Genomic DNA, 24,814 nt, shown 5'->3' with positions numbered 1-24,814 from the left:
TTCAAAGTGGCTTAATTTATTATTTAGTTTGCTTGAAGGGAAAAACTTTAAAACTTGATTAACCAGGTTTTACATTTTTTGTAACTTGATATGCCTTTTTATCTTTATTTTATTGTTTAAAATGTTTAGTTATGGTGGGGAGGAGCAGAGAGAGAGTGAGACAGAAGATCCTAAGTGGGCTCTGTACTGAACCTACTAACCTTGAGATCATGACCTGAGCCAAAGTGGGACGCTTGACCAATTGAGCCACCCAGATGCCCCTTGATATGCCTTTTTAGAAAAACAAAAAAAACCTAGTTGAAATCTAGGTTTTTACTTGTCCCTATTTTTAATTGATTTTTGAAGAATGAATTATTTCATATAATGCGTCTCTATAAAGAATTTTGTGAGGCTTTAAAAATAGAGCTCTTATTTTGAATCCTATAGAGGGAATGTGTTTTTATCACACTATTTCAAAGTAGGAAGAAGCACGTGTGACAAAATCTGTACTCTTGGAAAATATCATCTGTGGAAAGATATTTTGGAGAGGTGGCATGTGCAGTTTATTTTAGTTATTATTTGCCCATAAGCAATTGGGACCATGACCATGGGACTGCATCATTTTCGTCATAGAATTACAGCCTTCATAGCTGTGTTCATGTCTGTCCTTGAGTCTTTACCCTATTCAGATGTACTTTTGCTAATGGCCTCAGAGCAAGAAGATAAGACAAAATAAGCAGATAAGATGCTATGAATTTTATAAATAGTCTCTTTAAGAGGAATTTAGACCCTGAAACATAAATTGAGTTTTATTTAAAGCAAATATAAACATCAGGAATCAATTAACTGTCTCAAGATAATTGTATATTTATATTTATGTTTTAACTTTCTGTTACAGAGTTTTTATTTATGGGGTAGAGCAATGAAGGTGGTGAAGTGGAAAGAGCCTAGATTTGATGTTTGCCCAGATCTCAGGAGTATCCTTAGTTTGCTTTCTGGCTCTCAATTCCCTCATCTGCACAGTAGGGATAAGAACATATGCTCTGAAAAGTCTGTAAAGAGCTTAGCTTAGTGACTGGCACATATTAGGCTTTCTAGACATGAAAGCTATTAAAAATTACTACTTTCTTGGGCGCCTGGGTGGCTCAATTGTTAAAGAGTCTCAACTCTTGGTTTCAGCTCAGATCATGATCCCAGGGTTGTGGGATCAAGCCCTGCATCGGGCTCTGTGCTGAGCATGTGGCCTGTTTAAGATTCTCTCTTCCTGTCCTTCTGCCCCATCTCCCACTTGCATGCTCCCTCCCTCAAAAAATAGAAATTATTAAAAATTTAAAAATATTATAACTTTCTTTTTTACTTTATAATAAGAGAAAAGAAAGTTAAGAACGTCCAGTATCCCTATGGGCCTAAAATAATTGACCATCGCAAGCAGGACTACAGCAAAAATGTTCTTGAATGCAGTTATTCTTTTAAGTATTCCAAAGCTAAACTAGAGAGTGTCATATTTGGTAGAGTTGATGATCCCTTTGAATTGTCTGATTTCCATAAAGAGAATGTTTTTCTCTTCTTTTAATAATTTGGAAGAATGTGCCCTATACTGGATAGTATGTTGATTTTCACTCAGAGGCTTGATAAAATTGGTATACAGAGTACTGTTAAAGGAAATTACACTTGTTATACTCTAAAAGGAAAATTACATAAACCTTCATCCACATATATTTGTACATGTGGAAGTAAATGCCCCTAAAATTTAATTAACTAAGGAAATGACCAAGTATACAATGCTCATAAGCACTCATTCATTCATTCATGTATTCTGTAATGAACTGGTGGTTATTATAAAAAAAATAGTTAAAAATAATAATTTTATTTTTTAGAGTTTCCTCAAGTTTATTTATTTTGAGAGAGAGAGAGAGAGAGAGAGAGAGAGAGTATGCCCATGCACAAATGGGGGAGGGGCAGAGAGAGAGAGAGAGAGAGAAAGAATCCCAAGCTGGCTCTGTGCTGTCATTGCAGAGCCTGACATGGGACCCGAAACCACAAACTGTGAGATCATGACCTGATCCAAAATCAAGAGTTCGTTGCTTAACTGACTGAGCCACTCAGGCACTCTGAAATCATAATTTTCAAAGAACAACACCCCATTACAGGTCACTCTTTATGGATCGTGATGAATTGTGATGATATTTTCTGATTCTAAAATCAATCCCATTCCCATTCTCATTAAGTCCTTCCAGAAACAATATATTTATAAATCCCAGCATATTTTGAAATTTGATAGAAATTCTGTTTTGTTTTTTTTTTTAACTGACATCAAAACTTTTCAAATCAATAATATTGGTTCACTTCTATTGGTAGAAGTGATCTCTTTTACTTCTGAACTAGAACCTATATACTTGCAGTAAGGACTTATGTCTCAGACATGCTCAGTAATACATTGGCCAACACATAGCCTTCTCTGAATATTTTTATTTTTGAATAAAGACAAAAAGTCAATAGAATATAGGCATGTTTTGTTACCTATTCTTTTTAACAACTTTTAACTTTGTGTGTACAATATGACTTAGTAACTGCACATTTTGCAATCATTATGTATAATGTTCATTGTGAATTTGAAACATGAAAATCACCTTTATGTAGCTTATAAATAGTTGAATAGTAAATCTATTAGAAATTAATGGAATATGTCCAGATGCTGGCCTTCACTTTAACTCCAGATAGTGAAATTACTTAGAATGCTTAAAGACTTTATAAATTGTAATGGAGATGCATCAGATTGTAAATTTACATATATTCTATTATATATTAAATACATAATACATACCAGGTAACAAATATTTTATATATTCAATTCCAAATCTGCTTATCCCCCCCAAAATATGAATATCTTCTGTTTGCTTTTCCACAAATATATTCTTGATTTGAGATATTTTGCATTGAGAATTTTTTAGTTTATATTTTACCTGCTGCCCCACTTCTCAGTCTCCTACCCAGATAACAGGGAGATGTGTTAAGTGACAGATTTGAGAGTAGAATAATAAACAGTTTTCTCTTTTAAAAATACTCATTTTTATGCTAGATTGTTCATTTTTTTTTGCCTTTAATTTATTTTTCAGCTGCTCCAGTCGATGTACTAAAAGCTCTAGATTTTCACAATTCTCCAGAGGGAATATCAAAAACAACGGGCTTTTGCACAAACAGAAAGAATTCAAAAGGTTCGGATACTGCTTACAGAGTTTCAAAGCAAGCACAACTCAGTGCTCCAACAAAACAATTATTTTCAGGTATGTTCACTTTATTACTAGAACTGTCACTACTTTGCTAATTATTTTGTGTCTTTTTATCATGCTGTATAATGCACAATTATTGGGGCAGATATAATTCTTTCCTATATAGGACACTGAATATGTTGTGGTCACTAAGGTGACTTAATGGAAATAACTGATGATTTAATAATTGCCAGTTTTAATTCAACACAATCACAGAAGATATGTTTATTTGAAAATTTAATAATTTATAATTTTATTTCCAGATGATAAAAATTGAAAACAACATTATATCTAGCTCATTTCTGCATATAATCCTATAGAATTTATTCACTGGATAACATGGCAGTTTTACCCATAATGACTACCCATGTGGCTTGAATGGGCATGTGGATTTAGACATACTTAGTGAGTGTCTTTATGAAATTAATTTAAGTTTCTGTTGAAAGAAATACTTCTTTAGAATATATTATAAAACAGATAATTCAGTATTATTTTGGGATCCTGTTCTTATCTTAAATAGAGTAAAAGCCCCATGTCACAGTTATAAGGAGATCTGGGTTTAGAGAGTTTGTAAACCTTTACCTGGAAAGTTTTTGTAATGGTATTGAAAAATACCTGGTGAATATTATTTCTTTCCATGAAAGTATTGATTAACCTGATAACACTAATTATCTGCAATCATGATAATGTAGGGAAAGGGAGTTGAGTGATGAGCTGACAATTTCTGAGTGTCACATAGTCAAAACAGTAACTTGTTACAAGTCTGCTGTTGCACACATCAGTTATTTTTTTCTTACAACTGTACTGAATTGAGTGTTCCCATCATTATTTGATGGAAGAGGAAATAGAGTTTCACTCAGGTTCTTGGACTTGTCCACATTACGAGGGGTCTTGATTTAATCCAGGTCTTGTCTGTTGCCAAAGCCAATATTCACTATACTATCAAGTGTTTCTTTTTAGTGCTTTGGAATCCTCTCAGAAATAATTTATTGTTTATTTTTTTTAATGTTTATTTATGTATGAGAGACAGAGAGACAAAGAGCGCACGAGCATGGGAGGGGCAGAGAGAGGGAGACACAGAACCTGAAGCAGGCTTCAGGCTCCAAGCTGTCAGCACAGAGCCCGACATGGGGCTCGAACCCACGAACTGCGAGATCATGACCTGAGCTGAATTCAGATGCTCAACTGACTGAGCCACCCAGGCACCCCAAAACAATTTATCATTTAAATTCTTAATATAATCCTCTCCACTGTCCCTACCTGAAGGGATTTGAAAACTATTTTCACAAAAAACTATTTTCTAACAATAGAAAAATTAGAAATCAAGGGACTAACTACAAAACAAGGTAATATATTTTTCATGGATGGACAATTTAAAGTATTTTTGCAAACACATTTATTTTGATCAATTCATTGATCTTTCCCAAATATTTCTTGTTTTGCAATCCTTTGTGATGGACAAAAGCAACAATCCGCAAATACAAAGAATGTCAATGCACAATTTTTCTGACTTTGGAATTAAAAATTAAAATAGTTATTAAATCCATAAAAGTATGTTAAAAATCAAATTTAAAAGCTGCAAATGTAAAAATAATGTTGCTTTTCTATTTATCTGCACTCCAATGCAGAAATAGGATAGGGATGGGAATTGTCAAGAGAAAAAAACAGGGAAAAATACATTAATGGAAAAGCTTTAGAAATACTCAAAAAGTTAATTTTTAATTTTTTATATTTTGGTTCATCACTTCAGGGTCAGTTTTTGTGTCTTCCAAATTGGTAGTTAGTTTGATTAATCCAATCATTTCTGTTATCCGTGGAAAAGAATATAATGTATGCCTCTGGGCTCTCCTTTCATGAGAGTTAACAATATTCATTTATACTGAAGGTTTTTTTTTCCCCTTTCTCACAATATTGTGACTTAGGCACATAATTCTCAAAACAGTTATTTCAGATAGGAAGAGACTCCTCTGATAGAGACCTCATCCGCCCGTCCCACGCAAGTGAATTTAAACTTAATCTTCCATTTGGGTAAAGCTTCCTGTCAAACAATGCGAAACGACAATTAATAAAAATGATCAGTGACATTTTCATAGTTAAAAACATCCAAACAATGAATATTATTCTTTATCAAATGAGTAAAAAAGATCTTTGAAAAAGTATTTGGAATACTCTTTCTTCCATTATGGGAAGACATAATAGCGACTTCTTTTCTAATGAAAAAAGTAAGTAGTAGTATTGGAAAGTTCAATATTGGGGTGGGGTTGAAGGGTTATCAGATGGTCACTGCAAAATTCTGTTTAATTAAGGTACATGCCCTCTAAAGTCCTTATTTGAGACCTTTAATTTAACTGTCTGAGAACACTGTACATGTGACCTGAATAGAAGCTATAATTTACAAGTTCTATCTGCCTTCTCTAGAACACCTGCTGTGGGACAGATGCTATACAAGAAACTTTGTGTATATTGATCTTTATCTTCATATCCATCTGGAGAGAAGACTATTTAAGCCCAAGTAATGGATTAGGTGTTAGAAATGTAAAGTATTTCAATATAATCACAGAACCAGTGAATGATGTGAAGCTGAGAGACAGTCTCTGTCTCTTTTAGATTAAGTGAGCTTTCTCACTATGCAAAAATGGCCTTCCCTCCTCATTTTCAAAATCCTGCTGACCACCAAGCTACATCAAAAGGTATTTTAGTTAAAGGGAGACAATGACACATGGAAATATATTAACCACAATTTGAGAAAATTAAAATCAAATAATGAAATTTTGTGACTTTTCTATATAAAATTTATTTATGCATGCACTATCTATTGATATTAAAAGCCCATTTTAAGAATCAGTATTGAATTTGATATATTCAGTGTGAATTATGATTATTATATATGTATGATTTTATGTTCACATGCATATCAAAAGTAGTAATAGTATTTTTTCTTTAACAGCAGTCATTCAACAGAGTGGATGCTTTTACTTTACATTTATACATTTCAAAACACAAATTATTTAAGTTGAAAATTTTCACATTTTATTTTATCATGTATACTGATCACTGTTGAGATAAAATTTCACATAGTAAGTGGTTACATTCCTGTTGTTGAAGTAATATCATAATGAATTCTCTCTGATACATTTAGTCAGTTATGGACAGTTTTGCTTAGTGTTTTATAGGGAAGAAACTAAGGTGGGGTGCCTAGGTTAGACTGAATATTTTGACATCAAGTCATGATTTTTTAGGTAGCTAAATTCTCTTTTTCAAATGTCATAGCATAAAGATTATAATTATAATCTTATTGCCTAATTTGAAATTGGGAAATACTTTGGGGTGCCTGGGTGGCTCAGTCGGTTGAGCGTCCGACTTCCACTTAGGTCATGATCTTGTGGTTGTCAAGAGCCCACGTTGGGCTCTGTGCTGACAGCTCAGAGCCTGGAGCCTGCTTCCTATTCTGTGTGTCTCTCTCTCTGCCCTTCCCCCACTCATGCTCTGTCTCTCTCTGTCTCAAAAATAAAATAAACATTAATTTTTTTAATTGGGAAATACTTATATAATTGAAAGATTTTACTCATTAGTGGTTAGCACATGACAGTTTCAAAAGTCGTTCTGTACAAATTGGATCATTAATTATAATTTGTTATAACTTATTTAATCTTATATGAATATATTCTTTCCTGGAATTCTTTTTTCCCTAAATGTCTCTATGTAGACATTAATTCATGATGGTTTTGCAAAAATGGAAAAAAAAATAATTGTTTTCCCCTAGCTCATAATATTTTAGCATCTTTTTTTTTCAATGTAGGAGATATTTGAAAAATTGAGGTACATTTAGGGAAAGAATTCCTGTGATTCTCAACATTCTGAGCTACTTATTTGAAGAAAAAGTTGGCCATGGAGCTTCTTCAATAGCAGGCTGATTACCTACCTAGATTTTTATTTATAGTATAAGCAGGTAAAACATGTTTTATTAATTAATGTTTTATTACTTTTCCATTTTATTTATATGATTATCTTTCTTCTGTTGATTTATATACAAATAAAATTGGATGTCTTTGTGACATCTAAATGAAACAAAACTATATCTATATTTAAATAATTTTTGATGTGATAGCAAAGCTTTTATGACCTACTTGTGATATGGCAAAGTTGTTTGGTAAATTATTTTTAAAAATAAAATTAATAATTTTAAATAAATAACTTTTTAGTTTGGAGATACCTATTTATCTATGTAGATATAGATACGTATGGATAAAGATATAGAAATACATACAGGTATAAGTAGATATTATAGAACCAAATACCTAACATTAATTGACTGCTTTCTCTGTGACATACTCTTATTTAATTTCCACATTTTAAATAATTCCAATTTCGTAAAATGTCTCCTACTACTTTAAGTGTCTACAAACACTGCATATGCAGATGTTTTATATGTTATTTAGCCTGTCCCAACCATTACAGGCTATTTTAATATTTCAGGATTATAAATAGTGTTTTGGTGAATTGATGTAAGATACCTTTACACACAAACATTTCTCCTATTCCAATAAAGTTTTAGAATTGCTGGTGTCCTATAATCTTTTGAATTTGAATCCATGGCAGTCATATTCAGAGTATTTTTATTATTTTATACTAACGTGTAGAATAGAATTTAGAATGAATGGATTGAATATGGAAGCTCCTGGTGTTGTCCTAGATATCACTGATTACACACGCACATAAACACGAGTTTTGCACATGGAAAACTTTTTAACTGAAATAATCTCATCCTTTGAATTATAATGCCTGTTTTACTTCTATTCCAGGGTAGATAGAGGCTCATATAAGATATATATGTAAAAGTATTTTTGAAGAGTAAAATGCAAAATTTAACATGCAATGTTTTTATAAAACATATACAAGCAGCCATTGCTTAACTATCTGAGAAATATTTGTGATAGTCATTTAACTGATGTGTTTACTTAATAAATACTTACTAAGCACCTAGGTAGATATGGCCCCATGCTGGATATTTAGAGTATAGTGGTAAGAGGGAAAAGAAAAAAAAAAAAAAAAAAGACAGTTTGCCCTCTTGAATTTAGAATCAAATTAACCAAGTATCTGATAGTTCAGATTTATAATGCTATAAGCTTTTTATTGGTGAAATTGCCTTTTGTGTGATAGGAAAAACTGATGAGAAACTCTTTAGCTTTTAATGGATGACAAAAAAATACCTTCATATATCGTGTGCTTGTGATGCCTCTTTAAAGAGAGGGTGTATGGCCACAGATTAGAGAAGACTGAAAATACAAATCTTAGATCAAAGTGGTATTTTTTTTATTTTAAAAGTTCTTATTGTGCATTTAATATTGTACTGGCAAAATGATTGATATTGTTTCCTAACTTTGAGTTGAATTCTACATAGTCATTGTGCTTTAAATGAGCAGGTTTAAAATTTGAATATAGCTTGGACAATTATTTCAGAGAAAGCTTATTATTGTCCCTTTCCCATTTGTTTTTTAATCTGTGTTGTTATTACTGTTTGAATTTACATGACTTGTTTTTTAAAATTTATTTATATTCAAGTTAGTTAGCACACAGTATATAGTCTTGGTCTCCAGAGTAGATCTCAGGATTCATCACTTCCATGTAACACCCAGTGCTCTTCCCAACAAGTGCCCTCCTCAATGCCCATCACCCATTTAACCCATCCTCCTCACCTCCCTCTAGCAGCCCTCAGTTTGTTCTTTGTGTTTGAGTCTCTTATGGTTTGCCTCACTCTCTGTTTTTATCTTGTTTCTCCTTCCCTTCCCCTATGTTCATCTGTTGTGTTTCTCAAATTCCACATATGAGTGAAATTATATGATATTTTTCTTTCTGTGTTTGACTTATTTCACCTAGCATAACACATTCTAGCTTGATCCATGTTGTTGCAAATGACAAGATTCATTCTTCTGTATCTCTAAGTAATATCCCGTTGTGTATGTGTGTGTATATATATATATATATATATATATATATATATATATAGAGAGAGAGAGAGAGAGAGAGAGATACGTATATATATAGAGAGAGAGAGAGAGAGAGAGAGCGCACCACTTCTTTATTCATTGACCAGTCTATGGACATTTGGGCTCTTTTAATAATTTGGCTATTGTTGATGGCACTGCTATAAACATTGGGGTGCATGTGCCCCTTCTAATCAGCATGACTCATTAAGGCCACCTAAGAAGTTAAAAAATTAAGGTGATCCAGGAATAATTTGGGAATTTAACATTCCTGAGCCTTTGGCCTTCTCTTCTCAGGAGGAACTTTTCCAGAAGATTTTTCAATACTATTTACAATAAAACCCAAAAAAGGAATTCAGTCTTTCCTTTTATCTATATATAACGAGCATGGTATTCAGCAAGTCGGTGTTGAGGTTGGGAGATCACCTGTTTTCCTGTTTGAAGACCACACTGGAAAACCTGCCCCTGAAGACTATCCCCTCTTCAGAACCGTTAACATCGCTGACGGGAAGTAAGTAACATAATAATTCAATGTTTTCACCATGTTGAAAGCAATTATCTCATTTAACCATTCAACAAATATTCATAAAGTATGAAGCAGTTTTTTCTAGAGATTAGAGATACGGCAATGAACAACAATAAAATACCTAATTGCACATAGTTTCTTTTAGTCTGGGTAGAAAACGAGGAAGATAGGAGATGGTGGTGGAGGGTGCAATTTTAAGGATTAAGATCAGGGAAAATCTCACTAAGAAGGTGACTGGTGAAGAATCTGGGGTGCATGCCTTGCTAATAGTATATACTATTATATACTAACTAATACTATACTAACTAATTATACTAACTAATAGTATATACTATTCCAGGAGGAGGGGAAGCAAGTACACAGCCTCTGATTCCAGGTGTGGCTGATTTGTCTAAGCAATGTCAAGGATACCCACGTGGCAGGAGCAGAGTGGGATGATGAGGATGAGCCATGGGAGGCCAAATGGTATAACGCTTTGTCGATGGGTCTAACACTTTGGGTTCTATCTTGAGTGACATGGGAAGTCACTGTAGACTTTTTGAGCAGAGGAATGACCTGACTTGCCTTTTTTTCAAGCATGTTAATATTGACAATCATAAGAAGTTTTCATAATGCTTGATATGGGCTATGTACTGTTTGAAGCACTTTATACGTAGTCAACTCATTTAATTTTCACAACTCTTTGAAGAAAATAATGTTAATAAACCCATTTTACAGAATAGGGGACCGAGGCACAGAAAGTGTAAGTAACTTGCCTGAGATCATATATTTTCAAAGTGGCAGAGGTGGTTAGACTCGATAGTAACCATCATACTCTTCTGAAAATCATCCTGAATTCTGAATTCTGCATTGTGAACATTGCCTTTCACTTAGGGAACAGCTAAATACAAATAAATGTTTGCTAAATTTACTTGGCATTTTATTGCTGAATCTAGGCTTCTAAAATTAGCCTGATCTGAAATATGACATTTAGTCATAAATGTAGGAAGGAAATGGCCATGCAGATGAAAAAAAAATCCATGCTCAATGTATCTTTGTCAGGACCATGGAGAAAACTTCATCTTAGTGGCAGGAAAAACTAGGCTTTTATGAGCAATTTAAATACTATCCTTAATAATGAATATGAAAAGTGATGCTATGACAATAAATCAGGGTAAAGAATTTAAGGGGATGCTGTTTTCAATAAAGCATCTCTTTGATATTGTTGCACTGAGCAAAGGCATGTTGAAAGTGAAGGAGTGAGCCATGTGGGGATAGGGAGGAAGAGCACTTCTGGCTGAGTGAAGAACATGTGCAAAGGACCGCAAAGAGGCAGCAATGTGGCTGGAGTGCAGGGAGTGAGAAAGCAAAAGTTGGGCATGAGGTCGGCGGGCCAGAGGACACTCCTGTGAGGCAGAGTAAGGACTTCAGCTTTACTGGGAATAATACCTTGTTTTTAGCAAGGAGACTTTATCTGACTTGTGTTTTAAAATGGTCACTATACAGTTGCATGAGAGTGGAAGCAGAGACCATTAAGGAGTCTAGATGAGAGAGCTTCCAGATTGGGTAGTTGAGACACACTGGATTCTGTATATACACTGAGTAAAAGATTTTCTGATGATGTGAATGTACTGTGTACAAAAAAGAGAATAATTAAGAATGGTTTCATATTTTGATAATTATATATGATACCATGATTATGACATATCACTATTATCAGACCTGAAATTAATCAACAATAAGGTCAAGTTTAGAGTCCTAATCAACTTTTAACAATTGAATTCATTTTTATTTTCTGTTAATGAAAAGCACATACTTACAATAGTGGAGATGGTTTAAGTTAAGACACAGGCTTCTTGGCAGAAATATGTGTAAATTTTACTCTCACAGTATTAAGTGGCTCCAAAATAAATCTTTGCTTGATTCAAACTAAGCAGACGCCTATGCTAGTTGAATGTGCTATGGAAAGACCAAAGATTAAGTGTATATGGAAATATACTTGGTCCTCATCAGTAGCCATGCCAAGTCACATGAAACAGACATTTTAGGAAGGCTCCTGCAACTTTTTAGGTACTTTATTTTATGGATGTAGTCCTAGACACTTCTGCAATATTAATCTAGCGTTTTTCATTTGGAAAAAAAATATATAAACCAGAGTGGTTTGCAAAATCCAAATGACGTTCACTCAGTGGTTTATGTTAGCACCAGATAGTGTTAATAAAACCCACCATTTTATAGTAAGATTAGGGTATATGTTTCCACAGAGCTGGCCATGTCTACCCCCTAAGCCTGTCATCGCTGCCCTGAATTAGCTGGAGCAGTAGCTTCAGAGTGAATTGAGACTCTCATTCCACACATGCGTTGACTATGCTTTCTTTCAGTGTTCCCACTTCCTGCCAACCCTGGAAAGAAGGAGAGATATTGTGTCTCAGTTTTGGATCCTGCCCACCGTAGTGATCTATAACTGTCTTGAAATTAAAGTGGAAAAAGAAAACGAAAGCACTTGAAATAAATGTGAATAAAGACAGAGAAGCACATTGTGTTTTACAATTAGAACGTTCAGTTGTTCCAGATGGAGCAGTCATTCAATAAGTAGACATACCCTTTTACAGTTCATCTCAGGGGATCTCTAGAGCAAAAACAGAACAAAAAAATTAAATGGAATTCCTTTTGGAAGAAAACATTTACGTACATAGAAACTATTACTTACCTCATGTCCCACCCCTGATCTCTATCACATATACTCATCAGGACATGGTGAGATTAAGCTTTTGTTGCAACAACACAAAGTGTAGCAAAGGATGGGCACTTCCTTATCAGCATAGACAGCCACCCCTGGTGTGCATTTTATACCACTTGTACCCTTTTTAGTATCTAGCACTATTCTGGGTAAACAGTAAGTCGTCACCTGTTAACTGATAAATGAGCCTACTTTTTGTACATTTTCAGCCCACTTTCACAATTTAAAATACATTGTATTTTAAAATGAGTAATGGTGTGGCAACAATATCTTTGAAGCTTACAAAGGAATTGGCTTTTTTAGGTGGCATCGGGTTGCAATTAGCGTGGAGAAGAAGACTGTGACAATGATTGTTGATTGTAAGAAGAAAACCACAAAACCACTTGATAGAAGTGAGAGAGCAATCGTTGACACCAATGGAATCACGGTTTTTGGAACCAGGATTTTGGATGAAGAAGTTTTTGAGGTAAAAATAAATCAGACGTTATTTGAAGCTGAATATTATTAAATCAGATGAATTGAGCTAATAACTGTAACAATCAATATATGCTATAAAGCAAAGTTGAAAACGAAAGGATGACCTACTTTCTTCCCCTGTGGGTATAGTGGTGATGTTTTCTATTGTTCCGTAAGAGAATGAGTACACAATGATGGCTGTAACGACTGGGAAACATTACAGAGATTGGTTGATTTGAACACAGGCATGCTTTTCTCTTGGGAAGGGCAAATGGCTTTACTTTTGGTACTTTGTATTATTTTCCTTGGAGAAAAGAACATTTTCTTTGCTTCCTTCTTTGGGAGATTAATTTAAGGAAATGTACAAGTCAGATATTTTGCTTTTCTCTGTTCTTCTAATGTTTCTAAGGTATAAAATAGAGATCGTATTGCAAAAGCTGAACTTAGGTCTTTAAAACCACTTTTTAAATAATGTCAAGGTCATAGTAAAAAGTTTTCTTCCAATTATATTTCACCAATTATGGTAATTACATTCTTTCTTTTAATTCTTCAATCATTGGATCTGGCAATGCATGCTTTAATTTTCATTGAGTCAATTATTAACATAACAAACAGACTGCGTCCTGATCCCACAAAAGGATGCACTCCTGAGACATCATTCGGTACTCTGATCATTGTTTTTATCCAGTTTCTGAGTAATTTATTTTTCAAAGTGTAATAAAGTAAACTTCTGTGATATATAACAGATTAATAGACAAGGTTTACACAGAAGATTTTCTGTATTTGGATATACACACAGACAGTGTGTATGTTCATAGAAAGAACAACATACATTCCGAGTGTCAGTAGAATGTTGCATTCCTGTACTTCTATACATAACCTATGGCATAATTTTAAATATAATTAACATTTGTGACATTTTCAGGTTAATTGAAATTCTGTTTGTTTCTGATTTTTCTCTACTTGTAGGTACCTAAGCCTTTGACTCCAAACAAAATGTTTTAACACATTATATCATACTAAATTAAATGATAAACTCATTCAGGCAATATATAATAATATAGTCTCAGATCTTCCAATATCATCTATTGATTGCATACAAATGATAATGAATATTTATTTATTAGATGAATATTATAAACAAATTAACTTAATTTCTAGTCTCGCAAAGTTCTATTTTGAAATTAAACTACCTATGAACATCAGTTTCACAGGCTAAATTTATTTTTGTAATACACACAACCTTATTTTCCAGGAACATAAATGAGTAATACGGACAAAGTATATCAGTGGATGGTTTCATTTCATATATTAGTTTAGTCTATTGTTATACATAGTTACAGAGTCTATGAAACTTAAAGCAATGGAAATTAAGAGTAAATTTTGTTCATCATAAGTGATAAGAATATACACAGAAATACAAAAGAGGGGTGCCTGGGTAGCTCAGTTGGTTAAGCGTTTGACTCTTGATTTCGGCTCAGGTCATGATCTCACATTTTGTGAATTCGAGCTCCACATTGGGCTCTGCGCTGACAGTGCAGAGCCTACTTGGGATTCTCTCTCTCTCCCTCTTCTCTGCCTCTCCCCTGCTCTCTCTCTCTCTCTCAAATAAAAAAGTAAATGAATTTTAAAAAATAAAAAAAAGAAATACAGAAGAGAAAAAATATAAATATGTTATATAAATAAGAATATAAATAAAACACATATGTTAATACATATCAATAATTAATATTCTCAAAATTTACTGCCCTGAAAGATATTTGTTATATGTACATGTTGATTACGTCTCTTTTTCATACAGCTTTTCCCCTCTTACTCCTGAATCCCCACATACAGACTATACACCCCTTTCTTTGCCATACACTACATTCATACTCACTGGGGTCCAGTTTAGTTTTTGAATTAGGGTTTTAGGCTATCATAATATGTTCTTTTTTTCAAAATAAATAATTGAACCTGATGTTGCATCTTTTAAAATATGTAATAGTAGCCTCTGTGTTTCATAAGCTGATTATAGTATCAACTCCTAAAATACATGAAAATGATTTCCGTGAAGTATTTCCATATGTTTTCACTACTTCTAACCAAACTACCTCTGGTCAAGAGGGCCTCTAGTAAATTACCAAAGACAGATGTACTATAAACAAAGATTATTATATATTCTTTGATTAATTCTTAATTTTCTAATCCATAATCCACAATCTAAATCCTGGAGTAACTCCAGCTGTTTATTTGGAGAAACTGCTAAGCTACTAAGAAGAATAATTTTTAAAACACTCATTATTGAATTCTTTAGGCGTGTGATAGTGAGTAGTGAAAATAAGTTTATTATGCAGCTTTGCATCTTGGAGTTTCGTGAAACACTGTGGAGCTTTAAAAAGAATATTTATTTAAAATATCAAATATGAGAAGATGTGGTATATATACATACAATGGAGTATTACTTGCAATCAAAAAGAATGAAATCTTGCCGTTTGCAACTCTGTGGATGGAACTAGAGGGTATTATGCTAAGCGAAATTAGTCAGAGAAAGACAAATATCATATGACTTCACTCATATGTGGAATTTAAGATACAAAACAGATGAACATAAGGGAAGGGAAGCAAAAATAATATAAAAACAGGGAGGAAGACAAAACATAAGAGACTCTTAAATATGGAGAACAGAGGGTTACTGGAAGGGTTGTGGGAGGGGGGTTGGGCTAAATGGGTAAGGAGCATTAAGGAATCTACTCCTGAAATCATTGTTGCACTATATGCTAACTAACTTGGATATAAAATATAAAAAAAATAAATTATAGAAAGTAAAATAAATTAAAATAAATAAAATATCTAGTATAAAAATATAAAAATAACTTTTATTTCATATGAAGTACAATTAGTTTTGAAAAAGTAAATAAATGCAGATACTTCACTATAAGGTTTATCATTATCACTATATCCAAAGTCATTATACATAAAATTCAACTTTTGTTTCCTAAATTGTGTTATTGTGTGGGTATATAAATTTCAAAAGCAATTTAGTCTTCCCCACTTGAAAAAAGAATATGAAGAAAAGAAGTAATTGAAACACAGATTTTTAAATCAGAATAAAACTTTCTGACTCCTTTTATGAAATTAGTTCGTGTTATCTGAATATGATGTTAATATATCATTCTCTAAAAATTTACTCAAATACTTTTATTTTCATTTTGTTTTACATTATGGTATCTGTCTAGACTTTTGAATCTCTACCACTGAATGTGTAGAAGTTAAACTAAAACAATAGGAGATGGGAATGGTACCATGTATGCATATTCTAGTGTTTGATAAACAGTTGTATTGGTGAGATGATATAAAAACATCCGTGAGTTATTATTCTGAAAACTGGAAATGTCATTTCTTTGGAAACAGTATCATTCCAATTTAGATGCAAATTTGTTTATTATATAATTTCATCTGTATCATCCCTACATTACCCTACGTTTATGGAATTGTACTGGTATGGAAAAAATGCTAAACATGGCCTTACTTGAACTGCAATCCGAAGAAACTTAAGAATTCAACATTAAACAGATAAAAGCAAACCCGATTTTTTTAAAGTATGACGAATTAGTTTATATGGAAATGCCAAAATGAATATATAGAGTCATCATTCAGATTATATAATTTCAGCATAGTGGAGTGAATATAAAAATTGACTATGGAATCAGAAAAATCTGATTTTGAATCTCACAATAGCTTAATTATATTTCTCTATGTAATTACTTTATGTAAATTTTAATTTCTTATTCTTCAAATGGGAATAGTAATGTAATCTGTCTATAAGTATATATTTTAAAAAATGAGCTCATGTATGTAAAGTACTTAAAATACTAGTATTAATTATACATGTATATGGTTGTATATTATGTACATATGGGTAACTTAATTATGTATTACTATGTAGTTTTCTTAATAATAATGTATTAATTACTTATATTTAAAATCATCTTACAACTATGACATGTCAAACATTCTTTTGAGTTTATTTATTTCTTTTGAGAGAAAGCAAGCTTGAGTGGGGAAGGGGTAGAGAAAGAGAGGAGGAGAGAGAGAATCTCAAGCAGGCTCTGCACCATCAAGAGTTCGATGTGGGGCTCAAACCCACGAACTGTGAGATGATGACCTGAGCCAGAATCAAGAGTTCAACGCTTAACTGACTGAGCCATTCAGCACCCCAACATGTCAAATATTCTTATACATTTTTGATAGGGGTGAGCAACAGTGACCCATATATCAGTCAAAGGTTTTAAGTGGTCTTTTTGTCTTGTAAATGAAATACTTGAATAGGTCCTGGGTTACTGCTTGTTTACAAGCTGTCCTGCGGGGATTAGATAAATTTTCCCTCCTGAAACAGGTAGCATCTAGATATAGACCTTAGCAAGCAAAACGTGGTCTGGGTAGATGAATACTTTCAAACAGACATAAAATATCCAGCCAACCCTAATCCACAGCCTTTTGGGGTTTTGTTTTGTTTTGTTTTGTTTGTTTTGTTTTTTCCTAGCTTGATAATACACTTCAAAGATGTGTGGAAAGCTGAATTAGAAAAAAAACTACATTGCCTGTATTCACTATCAATAAAATTACTTTTGTAGTCTTTTTATTTTTAATTTTTTTAAATGTTTATTTTTGAGAGAGAGAGACAGAGTGCAAGGGGGGACGGAAGGGCCAGAGGCAGAGGGAGACGCAGAATCCGAAGCAGGCTCCAGGCGCTGAGCTGTCAGCACAGAGCCCAACACGTGGCTCCAAGTGATGAACTGTGAGATCGTGACCTGAGCCAAAGTTGGATGCTTAACTGACTGAGCCACCCAGGCGCCCCTACTTTTGTAGTCTTTTAAACAGGAATTTTCTTCACTAAATATCAAATGATAGCCATTATAACTCAAGTTTTCAAAGCATTGCTATTTCAATCTTTTTTCTTTTTTAATGATCAAAGCAGGTTATTACAAGTCTTTTTTATTTTTAATAGTCTTCTATCTTTGGGCAGACTATTTCTTTTGAAGCAATGAGAAGAATATAATGACAATTTAAGTGGAAAAACTTGTTGATGAAATTTTTCATTTTTTCAAACTTCTCAGAAAAGATTTTAGCATTCAGTTTTCTTGGGAGAAATCAATGAATAATAATTTATATAAGCTACACAATTTCAGTGGTTTTATGAGGCCAGAAAACCTACCTTAAAGTAATAATAGCCATCTCAAATATTCCAGTAAGAATTTGATTACTGTTTTATGATGCCTGTGTATCTTTTTACTACATATATTTTCCAATATATATGCTTTTTAAAAACTTATGTCGGGGGGTGTCTGGGTGGCTCAGTCAGTTAAGTGTACTACTCTTGATTTCTGAGTTCAAGCCCAGCATCAGGCTTTATGCTGACAGCGTGGGGCCTGCTTGGGATTCTCTGAATCCCTCTCTCTCTCTGACTCTCTCAAAAATAAACAAACATTAAAAAAAAACCCAAAATTAAATTAAGTTTCATTAAAAAAATTACGTTGGTAGACATGGTTTTCCTATAGAGTGACATAACAGGATGAGGTAGCTTTCCTATTTGTCTACCTTTCCCAGTATATATACATTTAGCTCATTTTTAAACTCTATTTATTGAGATATAACTGAAGTAGAATCAACCGCAAATATTAAAAGTGTACATTTGATCATGGTCTACATTTACACCTCCCATGAAACCATCATAATCAAGAAAATAAACATGGCCATCACACCCAAAAGTTTCCTCCTGCACTTTTATAATCCATCTCTTCTCCTCCCCTAACCCCAGGCAATCACTAATTTGCTTTTTTATCACTATAGCTTATTTATTTTTCTGACATTTTCATAAACAGAATGATACTGAGTATACTGTCTTTAGCTTGGCTTTTATCACTCAGCATAATGTCTTGGAGGCTTATCCATGTATCATATATTTCATTTTTTTTTTGCCTTTTTAAAAATTGCTGAGCAGTATTACAGTGTATGAATAAACCACAGTTTGTTCATGCATTCATCCTGTTGGTGGGCATTTGGATCATTTCCCGATTTTGGCTTCTACATATAAAGCTGCCATGAACATTCATGTACAAATTTTGTGTGGGCATTTTTTTTTGTTTGTCTTTAAAAAATTTTTTTTTAATGTTTATTTATTTCTGAGACAGAGAGAGAGAGACAGAGCATGAGTGGGGGAGGGGCAGAGAGAAAGGGAGACACAGAATCCAAAGCAGGCTCCAGGCTCTGAGCTGTCAGCACAGAGCCCGACTCGAGCCTCGAACTCACAGACCACAAGATCAGGACCTGAGCTGAAGTTGGTCACTCAACCGACTGAGCCACCCAGGCGCCCCTGTTTGCCTAACTTGAATACCTAGAAATGGAATTCTGGGTTATTTGGTAGGTGCATATTTACTTTTCAAAAACCAAAGAAAGTGTTGAACTGCATTTCAAAGTGTCATTAATCATTTTACATTCCCTCCCACAGTGAATGAAAGTTCCAGTTGTTCTGTATCCTTGCCAACCTTTGATATGGTTATTCTTTTAGATTTTAGCCATTCCCAGTGGTTGTGTAGTAGTATTCATTGTGGTATTAATTTATATTTCCCCTATAACTGATAATGTCAAGCATTTTTTAGGTTTTCATTGGCAATTTCTGCATCTTTGTGAAGTGTCTTTTGCCCAGTAAAAAGTGCTGCTATATTTTGATTATGGACTGTTATTTATTTTTTATAAACCCTTAATTGTTTGATAGAGATTTGCAAATACTTTTCTAGCATATGTCTTACCTTTTTATTTCATTAATAGTGTGTTTTAATTTAAAGAGTGAATGCTTTTCATTTTTATAAAGTTTAATTTGTCAATTTTGTGGTTATGTTTTACATGTTTTGTGTTCTAAGAGATCTTTAAATTTTTTTTAATGTTTATTATTTGTGAGAGAGAGAGAGAGAGAGAGAGAGAGAGAGAGAGAGAACGAGCAGGGGAGGGGCAGAGAAAGAGGGAGACCCAGAATCTGAAGCAGGCTTCAGGCTCTGAATTGTCAGCACAGAGCCCAACGCGGGGGCTCGAACTCACAGACCACAAGATCATGACCTGAGCTGAAGTCTGCTGCTTAACCGACTGAGCCACCCAGGTGCCCTATTCTAAGAGATCTTTATCTACAGCAAGATAATGAGAATTTTCTCCTGCTATCAAACATACTGTAGTGTTAGGTTTTACACAAAAGTCATGCCTCATTCTGAGTTAATATTTGTGTATGATGTGAGGTAAAGGCCAATGTTGATTGTAGACAAGGATATCCAGTTCATCCTTTATAAAAAATACTTTCCTTTGATTCATTGGATTGCCTTGGCTTCTATGTCATAAATCATATGTAGTAATACATATCAGTAGATTTATTACTGAACTATTTATTATCCTATTCCATTGATTTGTCTATCTTTTCACTAACACCAAACTATCTTAATTACTATAGTTTGATATAAAGTTTTGATATTAGGTGAGGTAACTGCTCTTACTTTTTATCCTTTATGCGTGTTGCTTTAGTAGTTTTAGGTTATTTACATTCTATATAAATTTTGGAATAAGCTTACTGAATTCTAAAATAAAATTGGGTTTTTAGTTAAATAAAATTTGGTTTTAATTGGAATTTCATTTAAGCTATAGATCAAAATGAAGAGAATCAAACTAACAAACATTAAGTTTTCCATTTCCTGAATATGGTATAATTTTCCATTTATCTTGTTCTTCTTTAATTCCTCTCACAATGTTTTCTAGTTTTCAGTGTAGATGTCTGTTTTCCTCTGAAAATAAACATGATATGATCTCATTCCATGTAGATTTGTTGACAATTATTTTATGACCCAGCATGTAGTCTATCTTGGTGAATGGAGCACATGCCCTTAAAAAGAAAGTGTGTCCTGAAACTTTTGGATTGAGTGTTTTATACTTGTAATAGATATTTTAAAGTCTATAAAGAGTTTTCACATCTGGGTTATATGAGTTGGCATATATTATCTGAGTTGGAATAATGGAAATTATTCATTAATACACTTTGTTTTTTAGAGTTGTTATAGGTTCAGAGCAAAACTGACCAGAACTTAGAGGGTTTCCGTATATCCTTGTGCATGTGCATGAGTGTGCACACACATGCATACCCAGCCTCTTCTACTATTAACATCCCCACCAAACCAATACATTTGTTGCAATGTGTGAACCTGCACCAATATATCATTATCAACCAAAGTCAATAGTTTATATTAGGGATCACCCTTGGTGTTGTACATTCTATAGATCTTGGCTAATGTATCATGACATGTATTCACCAATGCAGTATCTTATGAAATATTTTCATGCCCCCCAAATCTTCTCTGCTCTCCCTATTCATCCCTCCTTCTCTTCTAAATCCTGACAACCACGAATCTTTTTAAAGTTTCCATAGTTTTGCCTTTTCCAAAATGTAATAAAGATGGAATCATACAGTTGTAGTCTTTTCAGGTTGACTTCTTTCACTTAATAGTATGCATTTATGTTTCCTCCATATACTTCATGGCATGATAGCTCATTTCTTTTTAGTGCTCAGTAGTATTCTGTTGTCGGAATGTTACACAATTTATTTATCCATTCATCTACTGAAGCATATCTTGGTTGCTTTCGAGTTTTTGATAATTATGAATAAAGCTTCTATAAACATGTATATGCAGTTTTTTGTGCAGACATGGTTTTCAACTCCATTGGGTAAATGCGAAAAAGTATGATTGCTGATACAGTAAGAATATGTTTACTTTTGTAAACAACTGCCACACTGTCTTCCAGAAGAGCTATGCCATTTTGCATTCCCAGCAGCAGTGAATGAAAATTCCTGTTGTTCAACATTTGGATATTGGCCATTAAAATAGGCATGAGGAGGCTCCTGAGTGGCTTAGTTGGTTAAGCATCTGACTTCAGCTCAGGTCATAATCTTGTGGTTCATGAGTTTGAGCCCTGCAATGGGCTCTGTGTTAATAGCTCAGAGCCTGGAGCCTGCTTTAGTTTCTGTGTCTCTCTGTCTCTCTGCCCTTCCCCTGCTCATACTCTGTCTCTCAAAATTGAATAAACATTTAAAATTTTTTTTAAAAAATGCATGTGGTAGTATGTCATTGTTTTAGTCTACATTTCCCTGATGACATGTTGAACATCTTTTCATATGCTTACATGTTGAACATCTTTTCATATGCTTACATGTAATCTGTGTGTCTTGTTTGGTAAGTTGTCTGTTAAGGTCTTCTTCCCATTATTTATTTATTTATTTATTTATTTTAGTTTTGTTTTGTTTTTTACAAATATAAAGGAAATTTATTTCTTTACAGAAAATGAGATTATTCTATATTCATTGTTCTGCAACTTGCTTTTATCACTTAATAAAATATCATGGATAGTAGTGTAAACTTTTTTTTAATGTTTTATTTTTTATTTTTTTAAATTTACATCCAAATTAGTTAGCATATAGTGCAACAATGATTTCAGGAGTAGATTCCTTAGTGCTCCTTACACATTTAGCCCATTCCCCCCCCCCACAGCCCCTCTAGTAACCCTCAGTTTGTTCTCCATATTTATGAGTTTCTTCTGTTTTGTCCCTCTCCCTGTTTTTATATCATTTTTGTTTCCCTTCCCTTATGTTCATCTGTTTTGTCTCTTATAGTCCTCATATGAGTGAAGTCATATGATTTTTGTCTTTCTGTGACTGACTAATTTCACTTAGCATAATACCCTCCAGTTCCATCCACGTAGTTGCAAATGGCAAGATTTCATTCTTTTTGATTGCCAAGTAATACTCCATTGTGTGTATATATATACCACACCTTCTTTATCCATTCATCCATCGATGGACATTTGGGCTCTTTCCATACTTTGGCTATTGTTGATATGCTGCTATAAACATGAGGGTTCATGTGTCCCTTTGAAACAGCACACCTGTATCCCTTGGATAAATGCCTAGTAGTACCATCGCTAGGTTGTAGGGTAGTTCTATTTTTAGTTTTTTGAGGAACCTCCGTGCTGTTTTCCAGAGTGGCTGCACCAGCTTGCATTCCCACCAACAATGCAAAAGAGATCCTCTTTCTCTGCATCCTTGCCAACATCTGTTGTTGCCTGAGTTGTTCATGTTAGTCATTCTGACAGGTGTAAGGTGGTATCTCATTGTGGTTTTGATTTGTATTTGCCTGATGATGAGTGATGTTGAGCATTATTTCATGTGTCAGATGGCAATCTTCTTTGGAGAAGTGTCTATTCATGTCTTTTGCCCATTTCTTCACTGGATTATTTGTTTTTTGGATGTTGAGTTTGATAGGTTCTTTATAGATTTTGGATACTAACCCTTTATCTGATATGTCATTTGCAAATATCTTCTCCCATTCTGTGGGTTACCTTTTAGTTTTGCTGATTGTTTCCTTTGCTGTGCAGAAGCTTTTTATTTTGATGAGGTCCCAGTAGTTCATTTTTGCTTTTGTTTCCCTTGCCTACGGAGACGTGTTGAGTAAGAAGTTGCTACGGCCAAGGTCAAAGAAGTTTTTGCCTGCTTTCTCCTTGAGGATTTTGATGGCTTCCTGTCTTACATTGAGGTCTTTCATCCATTTTGAGTTTATTTTTGTGTACAATGTAAGAAAGTGGTCCAGGTTCATTCTTCTGCATGTCGCTGTCCAGTTTTCCCAGCACCACTTGCTGAAGAGACTGTCTTTATTCCATTGGATGTTCTTTCCTGCTTTGTCCAAGATTAGTTGGCCATATGTTTGTGGGTCCATTTCTGGGTTCTCTACTCTGTTCCATTGATCTGAGTGTTCTTGTGCCAGTACCATACTGTTTTGATTACAGCTTTCTAGTACAGCTTGAAGTCTGGGATTGTGATGCCTCCTGCTTTGGTTTTCTTTTTCAAGATTGCTTTGGCTATTCAGATATTTTCTGGTTCCACACAAATTTTAGGATTATTTGTTCTAGCTCAGTGAAGAATGCTGGTGTTATTTTGATAGGGATTGCATTGAATATGTAGATTGCATTGGGTAGTATCAACATTTTAACAATATTTGTTATTCCTATCCAGGAGCATGGAATCTTTTTCCATTTTTTTGTGTCTTCTTCAATTTCTTTCACAAGCTGTCTATAGTTTCCAACATATAGATTTTCCACCTCTTTGGTTAGATTTATTCCTAGGTATTTTATGGTTATTTTGTGCAACTGTAAATGTGATCGATTCCTTGATTTCTCTTTCTGTTGCTTCATTGTTGGTGTATAGGAATGCAACCGATTTCTGTGCATTGATTTTATATCCTGCAACATTGCTGAATTCATGAATCAATTCTAGCCATTTTTTGTGGAATCTTTTGGGTTTTCCACATAGAATATCATGTCATCTGCGAAGAGTGAAAGTTTGACCTCCTCCTGGCCAATTTGGATGCCTTTTATTTCTTTGTGTTGTCTGACTGCAAAGGCTAAGACTTCCAATACTATGTTGAATAACAGCGGCCAGAGTGGACATCCCTGACTTGTTCCTGACCTTAGGGGGAAAGCTGTCAGTTTTTCCCCATTAAGGATGATATTAGTGTTGGGTCGTTCATATATGACTTTCATGATCTCAAGGTATGTTCCTTCTATCCCTCTTTTCTTGAGGGTTTTTATCAAGAAAGGATGCTGTATTTTGTCAAATGCTTTCTCTGCATCTATTGAGAGGATCCTATGGTTCTTGTCCTTTCTTTTATTGATGTGATGAATCATGTTAATTGTTTTGCAGATATTGAACCAGCCCTGCATCTCAGGTATAAATCCCACTTGGTCGTGGTGAATAAGATTTTTTAATATATTGTTGGATCCAGTTGGCTAATATCTTCTTGAGGATTTTTGCTTCCAT

The 24,814-nt window shown here is 33.9% G+C and overlaps 1 protein-coding gene across 1 annotated transcript in view; it reads left to right on the top strand.

Annotated features, from left to right (window-relative positions):
* COL11A1 (collagen type XI alpha 1 chain) overlaps positions 1 to 24,814 on the top strand; it is a 212,859-nt gene that overhangs the window by 24,787 nt on the left and 163,258 nt on the right. The window contains exons 2-4 of the mRNA XM_032594346.1: positions 3,096 to 3,263; positions 9,530 to 9,743; positions 12,781 to 12,943. Of these exons, the coding sequence (XP_032450237.1) occupies positions 3,096 to 3,263; positions 9,530 to 9,743; positions 12,781 to 12,943 (545 nt within the window). The remainder of the gene's footprint in view (positions 1 to 3,095; positions 3,264 to 9,529; positions 9,744 to 12,780; positions 12,944 to 24,814) is intronic.

The sequence above is a fragment of the Lynx canadensis genome, chromosome C1 (genome assembly GCF_007474595.2).
Source record: "Lynx canadensis isolate LIC74 chromosome C1, mLynCan4.pri.v2, whole genome shotgun sequence".
Taxonomy (NCBI): domain Eukaryota; kingdom Metazoa; phylum Chordata; class Mammalia; order Carnivora; family Felidae; genus Lynx; species Lynx canadensis.
The sequence above is the reverse complement of the archived record's forward strand: the minus strand, read 5'-3'. Positions and strand labels throughout refer to the sequence as shown.